The following is a 26,660-nucleotide window of genomic DNA, read 5'->3' as shown; positions in this document are numbered from 1 at the left end:
CTGCAATTGTAGAATGACTCAAAAATAAACATAGCAAGAAACACACACTCAAATGTATTCTTAGTTAATCTTTGGTGCAGTGTCTTTAAATTCCTGTAGCGGTTGACTGCACTTATGTATGGCTGAGGACTGGTAAGTCAACACACTAGATGAATATCAGAGGTCTGCTACAGCTGTCAGGGCAAGAGGCTCGCAGAGTGCCAGAGCCAACAAACAAATCCCCAGATTGCTCAATAGATCCTACAATTGAGCAGCACGGCCACTCACTGTGGTGGGCCATCCAACAGCCAGTCTTTTACTTGACAAGACAGAAAAACAGAATTCATGCATAAATTTCAGAGCAAGAGAACAAGGGTGAGAGGAAGAAATACAAGGTGGGGCCTTATTCCAGTGACTAATTTCCTTCAGGAGGTGAAAATCCAGGAAAGTGCACGCCAAGAAATTATGCCTCATAATGCTTCTGTTTAATATAGGCAATATTTATTGCAATCTAGCATAAATCAGCACTCTCCATATAAAAGCACTATGCTTCCTGACAATGACAAATTAGCAAATTAGAGTCTCTCAGGTCCAAACAGTGCTGACACATTATTCTACATGAGGACAGTGGACACAGTCAATACAGTGAATGACCTGACAAGCACTAGCATGCTGACACATAGTTAAGAAATGGTTAACAAATCCCTATGTAAACTTCAGATAATCCTTCCCAGGAAGTCAATCACAATGAATGCTGCAATACAGTTCTGTTGTTTGTGCAGTTTTTACCCCACCCAGAGCACTTAATGGAAACTGCTCAGATTGATTGCAATTGCAAGGACTAGGAAATCTGCAAAAATAAAAAGCTTTTATTTATAAATTATATCGGCAATGTTGTTCTCAAATCAGGTAATGTGTGCTAGGTGGTTTTGGTTACAGTGCAGTCGTAGGAGGATATGTACTGAATGTGGATGCTGTGCACAGCTGGTCTAAATGTGTGAAATTGCCCTCTCTGCTGTTCAAACTGCAAAATGATTCATAACGAAAGGATTAGTTCACTTCTGAATGAAAATTTCCTGATAATTTACTCACCCTAATCCAAGATGTTCATGTCTTTCTTTCTTCAGTCGAAAAGACATTAAGGTTTTTGATGAAAACATTCCAGGATTATTCTCCTTATAGTGGACTTCAGTGGCCTCCGGACGGTTGAAGGTCAAAATTAGTTTCAGTGCAGCTTCAAAGGGCTTTATACGATACTAGACGATGAATAAGGGTCCTATCTAGCAAAACTAAAAAAATACAACTGTATATGCTTTATAAACACATATGATCGCCTTGAAAGTGGGGGGAGGGGGGAGCAATTCAGTATTTTATTTAATTTTGAAGTTATATACATATTATAACTTCATATGCATGTAAACTACCATTCAAAAGAAAACAAAGACATTAATAATTTTATTCAGCAAGGATGCATTGAAGGGGTTATGAACATATTTTCCTTGAAAAATTCCTTGTTAGTCCAAAAACAGCTTTTCTTGTAAGCAAGCCCAGATAACGACTCGTTGTGGAATTTGCCTGTTGAAAGAACTCCTCTGAAGAAGAAATTAATGCCTACTTTATCATTGCAATGTTAGCCCTGCACACTGGGTTGTTAGTGATGTAAGGAGAGAGAAAAGAGCGATACAGAACTAAAAATAACATTACCTTTCAAAGGATCCTAATGCTAGGAATAGGGTAATTTATTTTCAACAATGTGAATGTCTCAGTTGAGCATTATTTATTTGTATTCAGTACTTTTTACTGTAGATTCTTTGGTAAATTAGTCACAATTTCGATGCAGGCTTTGCTAACAGACTTTTACGACATGGACTTGACAGTAATGCAACAACATGTAAGTAACTGTGTTAATTCTAATGCCTGATCTTTGATCAGTGATTTCTGATATGTAATGATTCATGTAAAGTCAGATGGTCTTTGTCTATTTGTCAGTAAATCAAACCAGTGACTAAATGGTCAACTTCACATCGTTTCTCTTAGTAGGATGAAAATAATTGTTATTTAAACTGTGATTAGGGAATAATCTGTGAATATATCAAGTTCCCGAGGGCAGTGAAGAAGAAAACACAGCGGAATTTGTTATGGAATTGCTCACCACAGTTCTACAGCTACCTCCGGATATGGATATAAAGATTGAAAGAGCACACAGGGCCCTCGCAGCCAAACCAAAAGACTATACCGCACCTCCGAGATCAATAATAGTGAGATTCCTAGACTATGCGGTTAAGGACGCAATTTTAAGGCAAGCCTGGTCACAAAAGGAGGTCCTGTATAACACAAAACGGATCTACTTTAATAATGATTACTCGCCTGAGTTGCAGAGGAAAAGAGCACAGGTGCGAGATGTAATGAAACAGCTCAAGATGAAGAAAGTGCGAGCGCAGTGCATCTATCCAGCGCAGATAAGGATCTACTTGGAGACGGGAGTAAAAACTTTTCCTACCCTGATGGATGCTGCACAACCGCTGCGGGACCTGGGAATCAAAGTTCGAGTGGATGAATGGGACCGACAAGTAAGAGAAATATCGAGGGCTAGATGGTCAGAGCAAGGCAAAGGTGGACAAGGAGTGAGCACAGCGTTGTCCGACGCGGATCTTCAAGCATTTCTACAGAAGGAATGATCAGTTTAAAAATATGTAAACAGTACATTTAAACTGGATTTTTCTGCTTCAGAATGTGAGTAAACTCTGGTTAAAGTATAGAAGAGAGTGACACTGTTGAGATTCATACGTTTAAGAATTTTTTTTTTTTTTTTTTGCCCCTCTCTTATTTATTTTCGGGATAATAAGTGTTTTTCCTAAATTGACGGATACCTGTTGGTAATTTTGAGTGGAAATCACTCTTGGAGGTGGCCGTGTTTTAATAACATAATGGCTGGACGCACCCGGTGCACTTTTGGTACCCCAGGGAGTCAGCGTCACATGTTCATGTATATAGTTCATGTTTTTGTTTTTGTATATGTTAAATATCTGCCACTGACAGCTTTCTTTTTCTTTTTTTTTTTTTTTTTTTTATTATAATTTTTTTTTATTATATTATCATCACTGGAACATGTTGGTTACTAACACATATAACATCAAACAATGCACAATTTAATTTGTGTCAGTTATAATGTAAAAGGTCTGAGCAGCCCAATTAAAAGAAAGAAAATATTTAATCAGCTTAAAAAAATGCAATGCTCTATTGCATTGCTTCAAGAGACCCACCTGTCTGATGGGGAACATTTAAAACTGAAAAGGGAATGGGTGGACCAAATTTATAGTTCCTCATACAAGGGGAAGAGGAGAGGTGTTGCAATCATGTTTGCCAAGTCAGTATTTTTTAATGCGGAACAAGTATACAAGGATAAAGAAGGGAGATACATCATGGTAGTTGGAACAATTTCAGGCAAAAAAATTACGATTCTTAATCTCTATGCACCTAACGAAGACTATCCACAATTTTTCAAGAATGTTTTCTCTCTGTTGGCACAGAAGGGGGAAGGAATGTATTTAATCGGTGGGGACTTTAACTGTGTATTAGATAATCATGTGGATAGGTTACCAGCAGATAGGGGACCACAGTCAAAAAAAGTAAAAGCTCTTTTAGGAATAATGAGAGAATTGGGTTTAACATATTTGGCGACACTTGCATCCAAAAGAGAAGGATTTTACTTTCATGTCACATGTACACGGCAGTTACTCTAGAATAGACCTTTTTTGTACATCTAGAGCAGATTTACACAGTATTACAGAATGTCATATAGATCCCATAACCATATCCGATCATGCTCCAGTTAGGTTAAAACTTCAGTTAGGACAAGGTAAACAATTTAAATACTGGCGATTAAATGTATCAGTGATAAATGACTGTAAGGCCAAAGAAGAAATAAGACAACAATTGACTGAATACTTTGATATTAATGACAATGGACTGGTCACTCCATCTATTTTGTGGGAGGGAGCCAAAGCAGTGATGAGAGGTAAAATAATAGAGATAACATCCAGGAATAAAAAATTGAGATTAGCTAAACAAAATGAGATAGAAGATGAAATCAGAAAATTAGAAACAGAACATAAGCAAACAGGTAAAATCAAAACTCTAGAATGTTTAAAACAGGAAAGAAAGAAATTGGATGATTTGCTCACATATAAAGCAGAAGGGGCACTCAGATTTGTAAGTAGAAAATATTATGAGATGAGTAATAAAGCAAGCAGGCTCCTAGCCTTCCAATTACGTAAGGCTCAAGCAAGCAGGGTAGTTCCAAAAATTAAACACCCGGATATGTTAATAATGCTAACACAACCAAATGATATAGTTAATGCATTTGAAGATAATTATAAAAAATTATATGAAGGCCAGAAATTAATAAATAAGGAAGAAAAAGTTAAAAGTTTTCTGCGACCAATTGAATTAAATAAATTAACAGAAGAAGAAGCAAAGGAAATGATATCCCCTATCACAGAAGAAGAAATAAGATTATTATAGAGATTATTGCAAAATTAAAAAATAATAAATCACCTGGGGTAGATGGATTTCCCGGGGAATTTTATAAGGCATTTGTGAATGAATTGGCTCCTAATCTATAAGGTGTTTAATTATGTATTACAAAACGAAGACCCCCCGCACTCATGGTCTGATGCAATTATCACTGTAATTCATAAAACTGGAAAAGACCCTACACAATGTATGTCTTATAGACCAATAAGTATGCTTTGTCAGGATATGAAAATTTTAACTTCAATACTAGCAAACAGAATTCAAAAACATTAAAAAATTGGTTAAACCAGATCAGACTGGATTTATTAATGGACGGTATGGCACAAATAATACAAGAAAAGCTTTAAATCTACAGCAAATTGGAAAAAACAGTAAAACACCCTCAATGCTTCTCAGCTTAGATGCCGAGAAAGCGTTTGACAGAGTGGATTGGGTGTTTCTGGAGCAGACTCTTAATTATATGGGATTTCATGACATTTTTGTTAAATGGGTAAAGACTTTTTACAAAAATCCTAAGTCAAGAGTTCGAGTTAATGGTCATTGCTCAGAGTTTTTTAATTTAGGTAGGGGAACTCGTCAGGGAGATGCAATGTCTCCAGTCTTATTTGCTCTTAGCATTGAGCCACTAGCGGAGTTAATAAGGAGCAACCCCAGAATACAGGGGATAATAGATAAAGGAGGAATAATCCATAAGATATCGCTATACGCAGATGATGTATTAATATTTATTGAAAACCCCCTTTCATCAATCCCAGCCCTTTTGGAGTGCCTTAGAGACTATGGCTCAGTTTCCGGATACAAGGTAAATTCTGAGAAATCTGAGGCAATGATGATTTCAGGATATTGGCCCACTCAGTTAGATAATGAGGTATCTTTTCGATGGTCTAGTCAGGGCTTCAGATATTAGGGTGTCATTCTTACACCTATGGCATCACGTTTATATCTAGCTAACTATACACGGCTTTTTGAGATGATAAAAAAGGACTTGGCGGGATGGGCAGTACTACCTCTCTCCATGTTTGGCAGGATAGAAACAGTGAAAATGAATATATTACCGAGACTTCTGTTCCTATTTCAATCCCTACCAGTTTGGGTTCCGCTTTCAGCATTTAACAAACTGGAAAAAATTATTTCAAAATTTATTTGGCAAAACAAGAGACCAAGAATAAGACTTAAAATAATTATGTCAAATAAAGATAGAGGGGGTTTGAACCTTCCTAATCTTAGATATTATTATTGGGCTGCTCAGCTGAGAGCTATGGCTGCTTGGCTTGGTATTGATAAGGAGGCAGAATGGGTTAATATTGAACAGAATTCACTTCCTGGAGTTTCTCTGACAGTTCTGCCATTTATGGATTTGCAGACGCAGAAAAAAGTGAACATAACAAATGTATGGATACAGCATACTGTTAAAGTTTGGTCCACCATACAAAAGAAGTTTAGAGGAATAATAGCCTTATCACGTGTAATACCTATTAAAGGTAACCCAGGTTTTCTTCATTCTATATTACAACATTATATCACAAATTATAAACATTGGGACATAATCAAAAGAACTCCAACAAATGGTGAAAAATATTTTATTAATATTATTGAACATGGTTTACCTACTAAAAATCATATTGCACATATTTATAGGAAGTTAATGCAGGACCAATCTGATGACACATCTCATATCAAAAGAAATTGGGAATTGGAGTTAAATACAGTAATAGAGGATGAGATGTGGATAAATATGCGCGCTGGCTGTCATAAAGGTATAAGTAGTCAAATGTGGAAGGAGTCTGATTGGAAAATGAAGATGAGATTTTTCAGAGCCCCATTGGTGGTTGCCAAATTTGACAGTACATCGCCATTATCACAGTGTTGGAGAGAATGTGGAATGGTGGGGGACTATGTGCATATATTCTGGGAATGTCCCAAAGTATTATTGTATTGGCAGGGGGTTAAAAGGGAAATTAGTAAAATGTTAGGAAGAGATATACCAATGCTCCCAGTTTTTTTTTGTTTTGTTTGATGGTTTCCCCTTGGATCAGTTCAGTAAATCCCAGTTATTTGCATTACATATATTATTAATGGCAGCCAGGAAGATAATAACTGTAAACTGGATGAAGGTGCACGAACCTACTGTGACAGAGTGGACACAAAGACTGAAACAGATATACACATTTGAGAAAATGACTGCGGACTTGCAGGTAAAATCTGACTTTTTTCAACAGAAGTGGGCACTTATTGAAACGTATTTGCTCGAAGGAAATCGTTCTAGCATATATTAATGTATGAACCATGCAGGTAATATACTGAAGGTTATTTATTAAATTGCTGTCAGTTTTTTTTTTTTTTTTTTTTTTAAATGATTATTATTTATTTTTTATCCCTTAATGTTTGTTTATTTATTTATGTATTTGTCAAGTATTGAGTTGTATTCTGTTTTGTTTTTTTTAAAAACAAAAGTTTTTTGTGATTAGGGGCCAGATTTACAAACCGATCGCGCCAGCACAAACCTTCTTTTAGTATAAAAAAAAAAACTTTACTAAAGACATGCAGTGAAAAAATTAGAGCTGAAAAGGCATGGACATTTTGCGGCTGACCTTATTGCATATGCATTTGAAGGAGTTTCCCTTTCAGATGCACAATTTATGGGAGGAAAGTATTTAAATGAATCACGCAACACGAGTTACTAAGGTTTGCGCTGGTCAATTTACTGGTATTTGCGCCATTATTTAATATGTCTTAAACCAGATGCTAATATGCGCTGTTCTTGGTAGACTGCATTGGTCATTATGGAAATGATCTGGCTGCGTCTGTGTTCTTTAATTTGTGCGGTGTCAGTAGATCACACACAGAGCTTTCCACTCCCATTTGCACTTTTTTGAAACTGCACTCTCACGTTTAGTAAATCTGGCCCTAAATTATATATAGAAAGCAATCAAAGAATGCTCCCTTTACAATCGCTGGAGCTGTCAATGAAACCGCACAAGTTTATCAGTGGCTGAGTTCTGAGTTCGCGCCAAAACTCCCATTATATTCAACTAATCTATTATTTACATTTACTATTATTTACATTATGTTTGCACTGTTCGTTATGATGAAAGCATTCATTAGTGTGCAGAAATTGAGCTGCAACGAGATGACTTCTTTTATGCCCTCAACAACATGTCTGTGATCGTCTACAATGTTCATCACTGCAGCCTTTCATGCCACAATCTAAATATAATGCAATAGATCTAAATGTATTGCTATAATCAACACTTTTTACGACTAATTAACCTTGAGAGCTGTAATAGTAAAACTGAGCTAAAAGTTTTTGAGAGAGTTCCACATAGAGAGTAATACTTAGCTATTTGTAAATAGCTATTACAAATGGCAATTGCAAAGATGTTAGCCAATCCCAGCAGTGGGCATTTACATTGAAGTCTCACAGCAGACACGCTCCTTAAAACAGAGCGTTAAAATCTGAGGGCTAAAATCAGGGTAGGAAAAATGCATTTTATTTCTAAATTATGAAAATTTTTGATGTAAAAAACAAAAAACAAAAACACAAATCACACTAACATTATAAGTGCACCCCAGGAAACATCATAAAACAATGCAGTTCATGATCCCTTTAAATTGATCAAAAGTAACAGCACAGACATTTATAATGTTACAAAAGACATTATCTAATTAAGATTATTAAAGGTATTATTAAAATATATTATTTAAAATAAATGCTGTTCTTTTGAACTTTCTATGCATTAAATAATCCTAATTAAAAATGATCATGGCTTTCACAAAAGTATGTGAAGAAATGTTTATTAAACGTCAAGAAATCTTCCTTGATCATCAAATTAGCATGTTAGAAAGACTTAACAAATCATGTGACACTGAAGACTGGAGTAATGGCTGCTGAAAATTCAGCTTTGCCATTACAGGAATAAGTTACATTTTAAAATATATTAACATAGAAAACTAGTTGTTCTCTATGTCTTCTCTGTGGCAATATATGGTTATGGCTTTGCCTATCCAAGTTTTGTAATGACAATCTTCCATGCTTAATTGCATATTTCGTTCTCTGTATGTTTACATTTGACAGAAAGCTGAAATATTGCCTCCAAGTCTGACACATTTCGATGTTTTATAAACATCCTCTTTACACTCGAAATGCTGAATATATTTTTATAGAAACATTCCATAAAAAGGTTCAAAAAAAGCTTGTCAGCACGAGCTACAAACGAGGACACATGAGTGATGTGCAGGGTAGATGGGTAATTACCTTGTCTAGACAGTCTGGGTGAAAAGCACTTTTTGAAAACATTGCACACTTCATCCAGCCACAGTGAATGAACTCTCTTTTTTGTACCACAATGGGGCTAAGACTCATTCAAAACCACCATAAACCATTCTCCCTGCAGTTAAGGGAAGTTATCAGTGGCCTTCAGACATCTGGAGTAAACTCTTACTATAACCCATGATATTGTGTGATAACTTGGCCATGGAGGAACCAAAATGGATATTCATATTGAGATCTGTTCTGCTAAAACAGTATGCAGTACATGAAACTGCTACTAGACTACATGACAATAAAGGTCATCTAAATGTGAAAACAGGTGGACATAAATATACAATATTAGAAGATATACACTACCATTTAAAATATTTAAAAAATGATTAATACTTTTATTCAGCAAGGATACATTGATTAAATTGATCAAAAGTGAAAGTAAAACCATTTGTAATGTTACAAAAAAAAAAAAATTATTTTGAACTTTCTATTAATCAAAGAATCCTGAAAACTTTATCACAGTTTACACTAATAATGAAAAAACTTATAAAGCACCAAATAAGCATTTAGCACTGAAGACTGGAGTAATGATGCTGAAAATTCAGCTTTGCCATCCCAAGAACAAAAAAAAAAAAAAAACATTTTAAAATATGTTAAAATATAAAACAGCTGATAAACTAATGAACAAATAATTCTCCAGTGTCAACATCTGATGGCTCAACGCACAAACACGTTTGCACAAAAAGTCACACACTAAAGGTGTGTTTGGTCCGATTACAACAGGCTCTGGTGCTATTGCTCTGTTAGTGCAGTAAAAGTGTGAACGCTGCCATTCGTTGCAGATCTTTGCTTGCGTGAGTCATGGGGGAATTTTTGGTGTTGCTTTGACTACTTTACACATTTTATAAGCTCTTCACAGGTTCTCAGTAAGTACGCAATAACAACTAGCACTTTTAGCCTGGCACACAGCATTGTTTTGGATTTTCATTCCGTTTCAAAATATATATAAGGCATAAAAGCCTTTTTCTTTTTTTGTATCTTTAGGTGCAGTCTTAACCCTTTAACGCGTACGATCACACCGGTGTGATCAGTCTTGGCTGGCCCCAGGAGCGTACGATCACACCTGTGTGATTAGAATGTTCAGCTCATCACGCGATCAACTGCCAAATTCAAATGTGCGTGCGCGCTTTAACTGGCGCTAAACCAGAGACGGACGCGCGCAGCGCTTTTAATATATCACATATATGCAGTGTTTTCAACCAAATGATGTTTATTTTAGGTTTCAGAAATTTAAATAGACATGAGTACTAACAAAACAATATATTTAGAGTTTGTAAAATACACAATGATGTCTATAGAAGCGGAAATAACAACCCTTTCCATTATAATTAGACGACACGTTTTATTCATATCAGAAACACATTGTGAAAGTAACTTTAAAGCTTACTCTATTCTTCCCCAGTTCACCGACTCACTTACTTTCATGTATTTCGGGAGAAGTGGATGAATTCACGGGTTGTAAATCCAACAGATCCGATTCTCTGTGCGGCGCAAACTAACATGGCGGCGCCCATCACGCATATGGCTCAACTAACGCGATCGTTATAAAGGTGTTTAAGCAGCAAAACACATCCACTTGCACATATTTGGCAATCGGAATATTAGATATTTCATGCTATAGTTAACAAATTTGTGAATATTTTGAATAAAAAAGGAAAAATTAAATAAAAGCAGATCATCATTCATACAGTGCTGCAGTGTGTCACGTAACAAGCAATGACGCGTCACCATGGAAACCATAAAGCGATACGTTCTAAATAACGGTCGCCTTAAAAAACTCACGCTGGGGGGTCAGCCAGAATATTTGAAACTTACGTGCGAAAGGGTTAAAAATGACAGTGTGAACGCTAAGAGAACCAACATTAAATACATGTTCTTTGACCAAAATAACCGAACTCCAAGTGTGAACACACCCTAACCTAAGTTCCCTTTCAGTTGGTCACGTTCGACGTACGTCAGTAGTGACCGACGAATTGGGATATCGCTAGAGAGCCCTATCAGCTTCGAGTGAACTAAAACAAGCCAATGGAATAGGCGTGCGATATTTGCATAATGCGCACCGCCTCTGACAGGTGTATATAAATAGGAAGCAAATGCAATCGCACTCTGTCTTTCGCTTCGGAGCCAACAGTTGGTGTTCAGTTTCAGACTTCACAAGAGTAAAACTAAACAGCCTTGGAGATTCAGCATCTGTTTGTGTTGGCGTTAAAGCACAACAGCGAGGTCGCGAGCTTCCCAGGGAGCCTGAGCTTAAACTCTCAACTGCTGTTTTAACAGCAACTGAATTCCCATATAAAACGCAGTCTTGTCTGTTGCGATTTGGGCCGGTTCCTCCCGATGTGTTCGGGTAGTGGTGTACCGAACACATCGCGTCACTCCCTGTGTGCTTCAGCACAAGAGAGCTGACTCTTCCTCTTCTAAAAGAGCTTCACAGACAGACACTGCGTCTTTTTCAAGACGTCATTCTGTTTGTGCGTTTCTGGAGGCGGTCGTTTCCTATCCTCACTGACGGCCACAATCACTTTCTCTCATGTCTGCTTAGCGTGCTGAGACCGTGTTTGTGGGTGGTTCATATTCTCTTATGAGAATATGCCCACGTCGGCGCGTTGTTTGTCTCACCTTTCTCGTAAGGGCTCGAGCGCTCAGCGCGCTGTGTGCCGTCGAGCTGCCGGCTTATAGCGCGCGTTGCCATGGCAACCCAGCGCGTTGTCTGGCGCTCTAGATGCACGGTCGAGACTCGAACGCCTTTAATGAATTCACTTATTCCCCAATGTAGTTTATTTTTCTGAATCAGAGGATCAGATGTCGAATCAGAGGATCAGATGTCGACTGCTACATTGGAGAGAGTATTGTTGGGCTCTGAACATGAAGATGATGCTGAGCGTCCCACAGTCGTGATGTGCTCATGCTGAATCAGATTCAAACATGACAACCATGCTTTCCCGGGCCCCTGGGGGCGTTGTGCGACGCGTACACGGCTTGCCCCGCCCCCTGTCTTTAGCCCGGACGTGTATGGAAAAACTTTGTTTGAAAAACAGTTTGTAGCCTCTTTGGTGTCAAATAGGGCACGCCAAAGGGGCCATAATCTGCATTTTCTCTCTCTCACTACCCTTTATGGTGGGGTGGCAGTGCTACAGGCACACCACCTCTGCCCTGCATGGGTCTTGGCCCCTGGCAAGTCCGTGGTAGGCCAAAGCACTCATTGCATGTGGGTAGTTCTGAGTCAGGGTTGAGCTACGCATGATGCAGGTCATAGCGCAGGCCCCTGGCCAGACAATGTCCACTGTGGTGGTCCGGAAACACCCCTGGCTAGTCTTGCTGGGATGTGTCGTCGTCAAAGTACACTTTCTCGATGCGCTCATCTCACAAGCTGGCCTAAAACCCAGCCCGCTCCCCCGGCAGCCAACCCAGTTGGTTAGCGGGAGGCGGTCCTGGGGAAGTACTTGAAGTAAACAGTTCTTTCCCCGGAGGAGGGCCGGGTGGAGAATTCTGGTCTGTTCCACCACTGGCTCTCCGGAGTCCAGCGGTACCCACAAATAGAACAGTTATCTGATCCTCCAGGTCCCAAGAGGGTGTGGCTGGTAGTGTGCAAGGCCCCGCCTTGCCACTCTCAGCCCTCTCTCACTTCACCAGCAGGTTCCAGTGTGGTGGTTCAGGCCGCACTTCATGTGCCGTCTCCCATTCACACTGCTACCTCGCAGAGTCTGACCACACTCCGGGCCGCCCCCATGCCGTCCGAGTCGGTCACCGTACTCTGCCTCGCTGCCCCACCCCCGGTGCGTCTGTGGTGCCTTTGGTCCCACTGGCTCGGTGTCTGGAAGCGTGGATAGTGCTCCCCAGCCCGTCCAGCTGGCTCGTTCGTACCATCAGTCTCGGCTATGCGATTCAGTTCGCCCAGCGTCACCCGGTTTTCAGGGGTGTCCACTACATTCAGGTGTCACTGGACAACGCACCTGTTCTCCGGGCGGAGATTGCTGTCCTCCTGGCAAAGGATGCAATCGAGCCGGTCCCTCCAGCCGATATGAAGTTGGGGTTTTACAGCCCCTACTTCATTGTACCAAAAAGGGAGGTGGGCTATGGCCAATCCTGGATCTGCGCGCCTTGAGCTGGTACCTTCACAAGTTGCCGTTCAAGATGCTCACGCAGAGGCGCATTTTCGAATGCGTCCGTCCCCAGGATTGGTTTGCAGCGATCGACCTGAAGGACGCGTACTTTCATGTCTCGATTCTGCCGTGCCACAGACCCTTCCTACGGTTTGCGTTCGAGGGTCGAGCGTATAAGTACAAAGTCCTACCCTTCGGGCTGGCCCTGTCACCCCGCATCTTCACTAAGGTTGCGGAGGCGGCCATTGTTCTCCTCTGGAACAAGGCGTTCGTATTCTCAACTATCTCGACGACTGGTTGATCCTGGCCAGCTCGCGAGAGCAGTTGTGCGAACACAGGGACATGGTTCTAGCTCGCCTCAGCCGGTTGGGTCTTCGGGTCAACTGGGACAAGAGCAAACTCGCCCCCGGGCAGAGGATCTCTTATCTCGGTCTCGAGCTAGACTCAGTTGCCCGGACTGCATGCCTCACCGAGGAGCGCGTCCCGTCGGTGTTGACCTGCCTGAGTACACTATTCCCTGACCGGCGGCACGCTCGGCACGGATGCCCTGGCACACAGCTGGCCCCGGGGTCTGCGCAAATATGCGTTTCCCCCAGTGAGCCTTCTCGCACAACTCCTGTGCAAGGTCAGGGAGGACGAGGAGCAGGTCTTGTTAGTGGCTCCGTATTGGCCCACTCAGACCTGGTTTTCAGACCTGATGCTCCTCACGACAGCCCCTCCTTGGCCGATTCCTCTGAGGAAGGACCTCCTGACTCAGAGACGGGGCACCCTATGGCACCCGCGTCCCGACCTGTGGAACTTCCACGTGTGGTCCCTGGACGGGATGCGGAGGTTCTGAGTGATCTCCCGCAAGCGGTCGTAGACACCATCACTTTCACTAGAGCTCCTTCCACGAGGAGCCTCTACGCGCTGAAGTGGAACCTATTCATTGAATGGTGCTCCTCTCGCCGAGAGGACCCCCGATCATGCTCGGTCAGATCCGTGCTTTCCTTCTTGCAAGAGGGCTTGGAGAGAAGGCTGTCTCCCTCCACCCTCAAGGTGTATGTTGCCGCTATCGCTGCACATCACTATGCAGTTGAGGGTAAGTCCCTGGGGAAGCACGATCTGATCGTCAGGTTCCTGAGGGGAGCGAGGAGACTGAATCCTTCTCGTCCTTCCTCCATACCCTCTTGGGATCTGACCCTGGTCTACATCTCTCCGGGTCATCCCTTCGAGCCTCTGCAGTCAGTCGAGTTAAAAGTACTGTCTCTCAAGACCATCCTCCTGGTTGCATTGGCTTCGCTTTAGAGGGTAGGGGATCTGCACGCATTTTCGGTCGACGAATTGTGCCTAGAGTTCAGGCCCGGTGACTCTCAAGTCATCCTGAGACCCCGGCCCGGATATGTGCCCAAGGTTCCTACCACTCCCTTCAGAGTTCAGATAGTGAACCTGCAAGCGCTGCCCTCGGAGGAGGCAGACCCAGCCCTAGCTTTGCTCTGTCCCGTCCGCGCTCTGTTACGGAGGCCAACAGAAGGGAAAGACTGTCCCCAAGCAGAGGATTGCCCACTGGATAGTGGATGCCATCGCTTTGGCATACAAATCCCAAGGCGTGCCTTGTCCGCTTGGGTTGAGAGCCCACTCCACCAGAGGAGTGGCCTCTTCCTGGGCGTTGGCTCATGGCGCCTCGCTGACATATTTGTAGAGCTGCGGGCTGGGCGACACCTAACACGTTCGCTAGATTCTATAGCCTACGTGTAGAGCCAGTATCTTCCCGTGTACTCGCTTCCACTAGCCGGTAGACGCGTTGAACCCTGCTCTAAGTGTTGGCTTGCAATGCCATTCCCGCCCCTGGGCCGGATACATGCATCTATTGACTCCAGTCATGTTCCCCGATTGGCGAACCCTGTCGAGTTCCTCCGCCTCCCCCTTGGGCTCGGACATTGCGGAGTGTCTGATGCCAGGCCTACATCCGTCACTGACATTGTCTGTTGGCTGGGTTGTCCACGGTTTAAAACTCCCTACGGGTGAGTCCGTGTCTTTCCCTTAGCAGAGCCAGCTCTGCTGTCACCTGTCAGATGAGTCTCCCCCTACCCAGGTGGATCCATCCCATCTAACAGGTGACTGAACATAACAGATTGAAGGACTGAAGGCTGGAGTGATTAAAGTTAGTTAGACAAAAGAAATGTAGATGACAGCCTGGATATCAATATGATATCAATATGAATAATATTTAGCATGAGTTTAAGAGTAAGAAGCTTGAGCATGAGTTTAAGAGTAAGAAAAGACTAAATAATGAGGGAGATGGAAAGAAATTATTAAGCAAAAATGCAAGGAGAAGGAAAAAGAAAGAGTGGTTTTAAAGCTTGCCTTTCTCCTCCAGCACTCTAGGGTGGTTTTCAGTGGCGTTTTATTTATAATTGAATGTAATGTGGGGAGATAAAGTCAGCCCAATACGGCCTGCCTCTCCTAAGCACTTCACGCCACATTACGTTTTATTCATCAAATTAGTTTTACTTGGGTTGGTGTCCCCTGAGCCAGCTTTAAAAGGTTTGGATGAAAGGACTACATTAATTTCTACCACTAATCGGTTACACAAGAGCTGTACTGACAGCTCTCCCCTCCCGGTGTTATAAAGTCCTCCTTACATCCCATTTCCATTCACATAATCCCTCCACAGAAAAATTAAGAGAAGAAAAGAGGCTCTGGCCTCCTTCCCCTCTGATACCATTTGTTAAATCCTGCTGCATTGTGGGTATTATCACCCTGTAAAAACTGCTAATACGGTTAGGAAAAATGACTCATGGTCTCAGATTTTTCCTCATTTGTCTGTTTAAGGCTTTATGCGGTACATTGAGGATGGAGAAAAGTACAGAAATGAATGAGAGTCAAAAGCCATTGGCTAAAATATTCACAAAGTGCTTTAATGTGAGAATATTACAGGTTGCTGATCCCAGTTGGAACACCTGGGCACTTCAGTGGCAACTCAAAGTTATGAGTCTTATGACAAAAATATGTTACTGACATAAATTCAATAATTTATTATTCAGATAGGAATTAATTTTGATGTGAAATTATTCACATATATATAATATTATTATATTATATTATATTATAATTCAGAAGTTTAGGGTCAGTAAGATTTTACACTATCACTTATATATATATATATAACAGTCATTTTAAATTGTAATAACATTTTGCAATATTTATGTTTTTATTGTATTTTTATTTTTATTTTATACTGTATAATGAGCATAAGAGACTTAACATTAAAGTCTTACTGACCCTAAACTTGAATTCAAACTTGAATTCAACTTCGCCATCACAGGAATAAATTACATTTTAATATTTTTTATAATTATATTATATTTTTATATAATTATAAAAAAAAAATATTAAAATGTAATTTATTCCTGTGATGGCGAAGTTGAATTTTTAGCAGCCATATTCCAGACTTCAGTGTCACATGATCTTTCAGAAATCTGTCTAATATATCAATTTGGTGATCAAGAAACATTTTTTAATTAATGTTCAAAATGGTTGTACAGCTTAACATTTCATTAAAACGTGATACATTTTTAAAATTCTTTAATTAACAGAAAGTAAAAGATCAGCATTTATTTGATTTTTATTTATATAATTTTTGTTTAAATGATGCAAAAGTCAATTTAATGCATCCTTGCTGAATAAAAGTATTAATTTCTTTCAAAAACAACAACAACAACAAATCTTACTGACCCCAAATTTTTGAATAGTAGTGTGTCTTCTATTGATATACCGTATCATTTCAATAACCAACTATTTTATATCCATATATGCATATTATATCCAGCTAGCTATTATTAAGACCACCATGCAGTTAAGGTAACACTGGCTTCTCCCTGTGTTTACTTGTGGTTATCACATCCACAATGTCCTTATTGAAGCAGAACATCAGTCCATCTCTCATTCTCGACAAGCCCTGCCAGGTTGTCATCTACACAAGGAGCACTTCTCTTTGTGCTGTATCTCTCACCAGATTTTTCTCTTATCATGCAATTAAGCATGACATGCAAAAGGTGGGGAGGAATTTACAACTGATTAACAGAACTGGCAATAAGCCAGTGTTAAATATGTTTCTTAGAAAAAGATCTTCTGATGGTTCTTGAATGTACAAGGCTTCATTACACATGACAACAGGTGGCAAAATAACAATCAGTGGAGCAAAGAGAATTTTTTGTGCTTGTATTTTTGGTTCTGACTGTCACAGTTGATCAGAAACTATGAAAATCAGAAGTAGGGGTAAAAGTTGAGGAACTGCTGGCAAATGAAGAACATTCATAGACTTTTTGTTGCATTGTTGAGATATGACCTTTTTAACAGTGAATGAACTGATACTGATGAGGGAAAGGGTGTTACTTACTTCAGGAGGGAATGTGGTGGAAAGCAGAAGGCACCCTGGCTGATGCGGTCAATGATGTTGAGTGGAATCTTCTGGATCTGCTCACAGTTAAGCATGACAAAGTCATACTTGCAGACGAGGAGGTTGTTCTCTGTGATGAGCACCAGACGCTCCTTCTCATTGTTCCAATGATCAATCCTAGAAAGGAAAAGGGAGAGAGCATTAAAAATATGGTATTACTTGTAAAGATGCACAATATTAAAATTCTGGCCAATGTCAGAGCCAAAGCCTTGTGGACAATCTCGTTCCCCTCTCTCATAGCTACCTGTCACTACTTCACTTTAATAAAAGGCAAAAAAAAAAAAAAAAAAAAAAAGTGATATGATTTTTATGTTATGGCCAAAAACTGATAAATGACCAATAATATAATATAATATAATATAATATAATATAATATAATATAATATAATATAATATAATATAATATAATATAATATAATATAATATAATATAATATAATATAATATAATATAATATAATATAATATAATATAATATAATATATATGTGTCTAAATAAATTAAAATGAAAGAAATTCAACTGTCTTAAATGCTATTAATTAATTGCATTGCAACATTATAATGTACAGTTTAAAAAATTATTTTTATTTTGAAATTTGAGGATTAACAATGTTATTATAATGATAAAGGTAATCTGAATCTACAAATATTGGAAATGAGCATATACCACTACTTAATATCTCAACTGGTATGACATAGATATTGTGCATCCCTAATAACTTGGGTGTTGGAGTGTTTGCCATACTCAACTACATAGCATTTGTCAGTTTGTCACATAAGAATGCTTTTCTGCTATTGATTACTTTGACAACACTGAGATGATGTGCTACTGCTCTGCTGCTTCACACTGAAATATGTCTCAATGGTGTGTTTGTGGCAGTCTGGCAGGAACTTCAGAGTGCTAATCGTTTACAGCATCTTTAATTAACATGAGTTTAATTCTCTAGAAAATGTTAGCATGGGTCCCCTACCGGGCCCGACTGCAGACCTCTGCAGTGCTGCATACAGTACATCAATGTAACTACACCAGCATGGCCTACATTCCCATAAATCTGTCGCTCACAATCCTTCCACAGCTTTGATCAAGCACAGAAGGATTCTATAACAAGTTCTTGGACATATGTTAATTTAGAGTTTGACAGATTAATTTGGCACATGTAGATGAATGAATCTTGTCACAGTATTGTTTCTATTTCAGTTATTCTAAATGGCAACAGCTGGCTTTTTCAATGTCGGGTATGATGATACCCTTGTGAAGGACCCCTTGCATAAAATGTAACGACAGATTTTTGTATTTCCATACATAAAGAAGACCCACTTATACTGTTTAAAATAGTTGCCAAAAATTGGCTTTTATATTGTCCCTGCATTAAAGTCAAGAATTAAAATGTTATGTATTAAACTGACAATGTATCTTTTATTCTACCCAATGTAAGAGTACAGTTTTTCATTTTGTTTTTGTTTTGTTTTTAATAAAAAAAATATGCAAATTTGATTATATGCTTTTATTCCATACTGTTAAAATCTATTATGGCAATAGAATGCATCTTGTCTTTCAAATATTCCCTTGTTTTGCCCCGGACCCCAATTTGAAAACTCCTGGATTACAGCACTATTTGAAACCATTAATACTGTTCTTAGATTTAAACATTACATTTTAAGCTGTAGTAGATCATTTTTAACGTACAGCCTATACAGCAAGAAAAAGTGACCAATAACTATTTTATTCCTCCACACAAAAATGTCTATAAGCATGTGGGTCTCAATTATTTAGGGCTACATATTCTAAAAGCTTCAAAATATCTGCAATTGCCTTTGACATACTTCTTAAAATATGTATGGCTACATTTTTAGATCCCAGATGTTATGCCAAAACAAAGATATGTGCTTGGAAAATGCATAACTGATGCATAAGCCACTTTTTTTTTTATAGGAACTAGTTTTTTTTTTTTTTTTCCGTCAAAATAACAAAGCTCATTTCTTTTGTCAGTGCTTTCGCTTCAATTGGCCAGTAAAAAGTGCATGTATGGAGAGCTCCTGCCCATGAGACAGAAACAGCAAGAGGTTGTGCGTGTTCTCCATTTCTTAAAACTTTCTCTCAGCAAGGAATTGTGAAATTTACTCAGTGATGACAAGGTAAAACAGACAAGACTTGTATCAAGATGTATATACTACTATGTGCATGTATTCTCTTTTACTTACAACATCAGATCTGGGGTGCATTTCCCAAAAGCATCATTAACCAACTTTGGTAGAAAGTTCCATTGAACTCTATTCATAACGATGGAACTTGCAACCATGGTTGGCTTTGGGAAACGAACCCCTGGACAGTGACAGGAAACAACACATGAGAATCTTACTAAAATACAGGGCCTTTATGCACCTTGGTATCTTATTAAGGCAATTTTTACTTGTTTAGGAACTTCTGACTAGGCAAATGGAATAATTAAAATTTTTACATGGTACTGTACATTTTTGTAAAAGCTTATTTTACATTTATTTTAAATTATGCACATGATGTGGGGGTATGCACAGGGCAAGATAATGCATTTAATGTTATGAATCCTTTGATAATGAACACAAGTGGAATACTAGACTATTTAAAGCTAATTTAAGGCAACTAACCTATATATTATACCTTTCAAATGTCTTTGACAGCACAAAAGCCAAGGAGCAGCTAAAACTATTTCCTACAGTGTCTTCCATAAGAAATTTATAGCAGTCAAAAAGCATGAATTCCATGGACTTCATCTTTTGTTCAAGCCTAAGCTCAAACCACAGAGCTGCTCAGGCATTGCTGGAAATAAGTCTGTGTGCGTGCACACACTTCTGGGTACCAGTCAAGAGCATGGGAAATATAATATATATTATTAATTATCAAAGAGCAAGACCTTTAAACTGTTTCCTGAAGCCTGCTCAGAAATAGATAGAAGTTGACATCTGACAACGCATTTATCAAAATATATTTTAGCAGCCCCATTCTGCTGCGTTGCTTTTTTCATTTTATTTCCTGTACATTTTACTTATTTACAGAACACAGAGTGAGATAATGGATTGCGGCCTGGATTAAGCACCATGTGATGAAAGAACTAAATGAGATTCTTTTTACTCCACATGAATGTTGCACATTAGCAGAGCAGACAATGAATGGTTATTTCAAAAGTGCTTTTAAATTAGGGTATAAAGAGAAAACACTTACTCAGTCATAAGCCAAACACTCTGAACAGGACCATCTTCTGTGGGATCCACCAGAGATTTAACATCTTCAATGCCTTGGTCCAATGTTCCAGGCTAAAATGTGACACAGCAAAACAATTCAAATTCATCAAGTCATATTACAACCAGTGGCATCTGTACATTAGGTGGGGCTCTAGTTGAAATATTTTCTTCCGCAAACTAAACTTGTTCTGAGACAGATGACAAAACTCTTTTTGTCTGTGATTTTGAAGCCATATAACTATTCACATTTTTTCATTAAATCATTGGAGAAGTGGAGAATGTCACACCCTTTTTTTTGAAGTTCATATAACAAAAATTCTTCAAAAAGGTGTGTTTTACGCTGACCAAATATTAGCATTTCATAATGTTTTTGTGCAAAATGTGTCCAAATACAAGAAATGTTGAAATGGATTAAAACTGTTTTAAAAAGTAAGCCTCGATCTGATTTCCAATAAAAATTAATTAATGTATGCCAGATTATATGTTCCTACAAATTACCTACAGGTGACAATCATTGGTGAGTCAGTTTGATTTAAATGTAATGATTTGATTCAAACTATTAATTGGTGTTGTGAGACACCAGGAACACAGAGCCAAAGATGCCACTGATTACAATATCAGAAATAATAGACATAAAAATGTTTTTTTTTTTTTTGTTTTGTTTTTTTTCAGAGAAAGTGGGAACCATGGTTTTGAGGAATGAGCGATCCCATTTCACATGACAAAACAAATTATGGTCTTTGAGCTGACCAACAGATACTATTTGCTAATCAAATTACCTTAGGTAGACTGAGGAAATAGAAAACAGGAAGACAGATTGCAATGAGTCAGTAGTACTGGACGAGTGAAGAGTATTAGAACTATAATTGTTTGAATAAGTGATTGAGGATATTGGTATTAAAAAAGGTGTTGTCTGCAGCCTTCTACTGTACTGCAGAGCAACCATGGTTTGTTTGCACCACACCTCTCAACATACAAAAGAAGTGTAGATTATGTGTCAGAAAAATTACAAACACAGTAGAACAGAGACTTTAGTGAGAAAAAAGAGAGACCAGTTTAAAAAAAAAAAGGTATAACAAGTATAGACATTACCCTGAGGACAAAAAATCTCTTGACTTTAAACTGTTCTGCGGATGATTTCCATTTAGCTTTGACCGCTGAAGTACGTGCAGAGGGGGTTGTTTCTGCCTTGGCCTCTGCAGGAGGTGCGCTGGGTGCACTGGGTGTACTGGGGTTGTCTGTTTCACTCATGGTTTCACTGGGAGGTTGTTGAGGATGCATGTCCGGTTCCGGAGACTTTTGAGTTTGCTGTTCCAAGTCCACAGACTTGAATGTTTCCTCGTCTTTCTCTGACATAGTGACCTAAAAACATGAGGTTGTTTGAAAAGCAATAAAAAAAAACACCCATAAAGCATAAACGATAGATAAGGAATTTATAAGTTTAAGAAACAAAACGTGTCGTAAACGAAAAAGACTCAGACTGCATATGAAACATGCAGTTCTATCAAAATAGTTCGATTCCCTAACAATGAATCTTTTGAGTCGGCTCATTTTAGTGAATAAGCAATAGTGCCTGATATCCAAACACTTATGAATCAGTTTGACTCACTCACTGATGAATCACTTTCGTCATGTCTGAAGTAAAATGAACCATACTGTGCGATGTTGTCATGATGTTAAAAACCCATTAAAAGTCTTAACACAAATCTTTTGCAAGAACTGTATTAGCTACTTTTATTTCCGATTTGTTATCTGTTCTGTTGAAATTATCATCAGACTCTATAAATGCTATAAATGCCGTAAACGTTTATTTTGTCGTCCACACTAGTATTAAAAGGATCGTTTATGGAATATTGAAACCAGTAATTGTTATAATTTCCATCTCTATTCTGTGATAACAAAAAGTAATCGAAATATATGACACTGCTTAAGTTACTATTATAGATTTATCATGAAATGCGGGCAAGAAATGTTATCTTACCGATGTTGCAAGAATTAAATCAACCTGCTATGTTTCTACAAGACGGTTGGACTGCGCGTCAGCTGCACCAGAAACTATTTCCTACTTCCGTGATGACCTGAAGACATGGGCGTTGAACAGAAAACGAAACCTCCCTACAACCACAGCAGCATGTAGGTGCATAGATTCCAACCACAAGTAGGCTAACAGGATTTTTATGTAGAACCAATTAGTTCATAAATCTCTTCATCTCAATATCTAATTCTGGACACCTTAAATAAACAGACTGTGGGAACACAGTCTTTTACTTTCCCATCTTTGACATCAATAATTCAACCAAGCCACCCACATTTCTCCAGATACACAATAAGACATAACTGGCAACTGTATTTTTCTCGACAGCATTTAGGATTTCACACTTATGCTTAATCTTCTGGCAGAGAGGGGCATGGATAGCCTACAATTTGTCCCGCATGCTTTTCACACACACTGGCCTCAGACACATTGTACAGTTTACTCTTGTTTTATGCTTATGTTCCACCTTAGACATGTCCTCCCAAAAATACCAATTCAAGCAGCCGATCGAATCCATCAAATATTCAGTCAAACAATTATTTGAGTGGGATGTTTGGGGTTTGCATTCTTGAGCATTTGAGCCTCCCATAATGCATCAAAAGGCTTCACCATTCAGGTGTCATTTTCCATTCCTGCTAATCGCTTTTGACGTGACACGCTTCATGGCCACACGCCGCTCTTTAGCTGGCCTGTTAGAGAAAGCTATTCAACTTGCTTGATGGGAATTAAAAAAAATGAAATCTGTGCAGTAACAATTCCCTTTCAAAAGCATATTAACTGTGTGCATGTGTGAGAGAGACACTTTGTAATGATTTTTTTTTCACTCCCCCGCATGATACAATAAGATTCTATTTTCAAAAGCATCATCTAAGTAAATACACTCAGCAGCCACCACAGATCAGCTTTAGCATTCAGCTCAAGTCTAAATTGCTTTGTCACAAACTCTTATTAGCTTGCAAACTAAATATTGTGTCAGTAATTATCTTATTACTTTAATATAATAGAACATGACTCTTCTGAGGCAGATGGCTTTCTAGGAAGAAGACTAACAGAGCATTCTTTTAAAGGTACCCAAGAATGCTTTTTCACAAGATGTAATATAAGTCTAGGGTGTCTCCTGAATGTGTCTGTGAAGTTTCAGCTCAAAATACCCCATAGATTTTTTTTAATTAATTTTTTTAACTGCCTATTTTGGGGCATCATACACTGATTTTGGCAGCGCCGCCCCTTTAAATGGCGTGCTCCCTGCCACACGAGCTCTCGACTATATTACAGTGCATTCACACAGCTAATATAACCCTCAAATGGATCTTTACAAGATGTTCGTCATGCATGCTGTATGCATGCTTCGAATTATGTGAGTAAAGTATTTATTTTGATGTTTACGTTTGATTCTGTATGAGTTTGAGGCTATGCTCTGTGGCTAATGGCTAATTCTACACTGTTGTTGTATATTTCCCAGTAATAAACTTCACTACTGCCAAGTAATCTGCTCACACGTTTATTTACATACTTCACATACACTTTCTCATACACTTCTTCATGTGAACTCATCCTCGTGTCTTCTATGTAGCTGATAGACTATAGTGCCATCTACTGTTAATGCCTGTATCTCAATATACCACAACTGTTGGAGAGATTTATAAAGAATTAAGTTGTGTTTATGCATTATACAGACTGCACGTTTAAAAATGAAAATAGCAACGGCTCTCTTGTCTCCGTGAATACAGTAAGAAACGATGGTAACTTTAACCACATTTAACAGTACATTAGCAACATGCTAATGAAACATTTAGAAAGACAATTTACAAATATCACTAAAAATATCATGCTATCATGGATCATGTCAGTTATTGTTGCTCCATCTGCCATTTTTCGCTGTTGTTCTTGCTGGCTTACCTTGTCTGTGCACAGATCCAGACGTTAATACTGCCTTTCCTTGTCTAATGCCTTGAACATGGGCTGGCATATATGCAAATATTGGGGGCGTACATATTAATGATCCCAACTGTTACGTAACAGTCGGTGTTATGTTGAGATCTGCGTGTTTTCCGGAAGTCTTTTAAACAAATTAGATTTATATAAGAAGGAGGAAGCAATGGGGTTTGAAACTCAAAGTATGTCTTTTCCATGTACTGAACTAAATCAAAACACTGCTTCAGGAAGATTCGAAGCATAATGAATCAGTGTATGGAATCATGATTCAGATCGTGTGTCAAACTGCCAACAGCTGAAATCACGTGACTGTGGCGCTCTGAACAGCAGATTTGATACACTGATTCATTTATGCTCTGAAGCCTCATGGAGCCATCGGATTTCAACTAAAATATCTTAATTTGTGTTCTGAAGATTAACGAAGGTCTTACAGGTGTGGAACGGCATGAGGGTAAGTAATAAATGACAGAGTTTTCATTTTTGGGTGAACTAACCCTTTAAGTTTCCTTCGCTACGTTTCACATAGGCTGCAGGTATGAAATTCGGTAGACACATGTAACAGCCCAAATGTGGCACGGAAAAATGACTTTGCTATATTTCTCCTATATTTACACACTTAAATGTCACCCACTGTTCACTGTTTTCCTAAGGCCTTCGGGTGGCAGTGGCCCTGGGTGCGAGGGCCCTTTCATCGCTGTTTGCAGCTTTAATTCTTGTTGTATTCCTATAACACAGTTCTTATGGGTCACTGAGAACTAGGGTATTCACATCTATCCCTGCTTTGTCATATTATGTTATTTAAACCCTGATGTTTGGGAACGTATAATGTCTGTATTTTGTGTATCCATAATGTGCATCCTCCATATGCGTAATGTTGAACCGGATAAGATTTGATGACCCATAAAGCAATGAAATTTCCCCAGGAGCTAGGAATAAAATAACTTTATTAACCATGGAGAAATATTATAAATTATGCTTATTTGGTGAAGTAAATGACAGCGGCTTAAACAGCACGCAAGAGGGAACTTGAGGAAACGTGACATCTCATTCTGGATTGTCAGACATTGTAAAGTCAGCTTAAAAGAAATGAACAGGCTCAGTGCAGCTGAATAATAATCTCTAACAAATACACTGGACCATGTTTTACCATCTGCTCAGCACAGTTGGTAATTTTCCTATATACACCTATACTTCCTATATATTGCAGCATCATTATCTACATCAAGGCTGTTTGTATAGACAAATGAAGCTGTGGATATTCAGAGCAGAAAACAAGAAAACCTCATATGCCTCTTTACCTGTCAAAAAAATACATTCGCATGATTGCATGACCCCTTTATGTACCCTTTAGATACTGCGGAATCATTTATATGTGTGCACACTGCACGTGTGTTTTGAGTTGTGTTCACCATCCACAACTGCTGTTTTGGCAAAAGCAAATCTTTGCAAAAGCCATGTGTTCACTTGCTGCTCAAATGCCTCATTGCACAGCTTAAGCATGTGGCGATCTTCTGTCTTCCCTGTACGGGCGGAGACGCTGTAATTCAATTATACGACTGCATGTTTATCTTTGTTGGGCCAAATGCCAGTGAAGCTTAAATGAAGTTCAGGACAGTGCGCCTGATCAGCAGATGCTGTACAACCTTAAATGCCCCGGGGCATCCACAGCTGTGTTTACTGAGCAAGAATGAGCTGAACTGAGTGTGGTGGGAATGTACGTTGTTTGCATTTGTGCGACTGTACTTATTGTTTGATATGAAGTTTATAAGCTTGCATGAGTGTGTACAGGGTTTCTGAGGCAGAGTGACCTTTGCCACTGGTTATGTTGTGCAAGGGTGTAAAGACATGGTCATGAGGCCTCATTAACTTTGCAGTTGATCACTCAGTTGGATGATATCCAGCAATGACACCATGCGCAATGCAATAATCAGTCCCTCTTTAGTCATATGTCACATTTTTTTCCTCTCTGATGCAGCTCTACCGTAACCTCTGCTCTGCCTATTCTTATGATTTAGGAGGTGCTGTTTTATTTATGACATTCTTCTGGGTTCCCAATTGCGAGTGAATTCCAACATGATTCAGCATTAACT

The 26,660-nt window shown here is 39.0% G+C and overlaps 1 protein-coding gene across 1 annotated transcript in view; it reads right to left on the bottom strand.

The window, feature by feature from the left end:
• tprg1 (tumor protein p63 regulated 1) overlaps positions 1-22,715 on the bottom strand; it is a 35,006-nt gene extending 12,291 nt beyond the window's left edge. Inside the window, exons 1-4 of the mRNA XM_067372760.1 lie at positions 22,582-22,715; positions 21,693-21,962; positions 20,581-20,672; positions 17,324-17,500 (exon numbers count right to left, since the gene is read on the bottom strand). Of these exons, the coding sequence (XP_067228861.1) occupies positions 17,324-17,500; positions 20,581-20,672; positions 21,693-21,956 (533 nt within the window). The 5' untranslated portion in view covers positions 21,957-21,962; positions 22,582-22,715. The remainder of the gene's footprint in view (positions 1-17,323; positions 17,501-20,580; positions 20,673-21,692; positions 21,963-22,581) is intronic.
• Between the last annotated feature and the right edge of the window lie 3,945 nt (positions 22,716-26,660).

Source organism: Chanodichthys erythropterus, chromosome 21 (genome assembly GCF_024489055.1).
Source record: "Chanodichthys erythropterus isolate Z2021 chromosome 21, ASM2448905v1, whole genome shotgun sequence".
In the NCBI taxonomy this organism is placed as follows: Eukaryota; Metazoa; Chordata; class Actinopteri; order Cypriniformes; family Xenocyprididae; genus Chanodichthys; species Chanodichthys erythropterus.
This window is presented reverse-complemented; position numbering and strand designations above follow the sequence as displayed.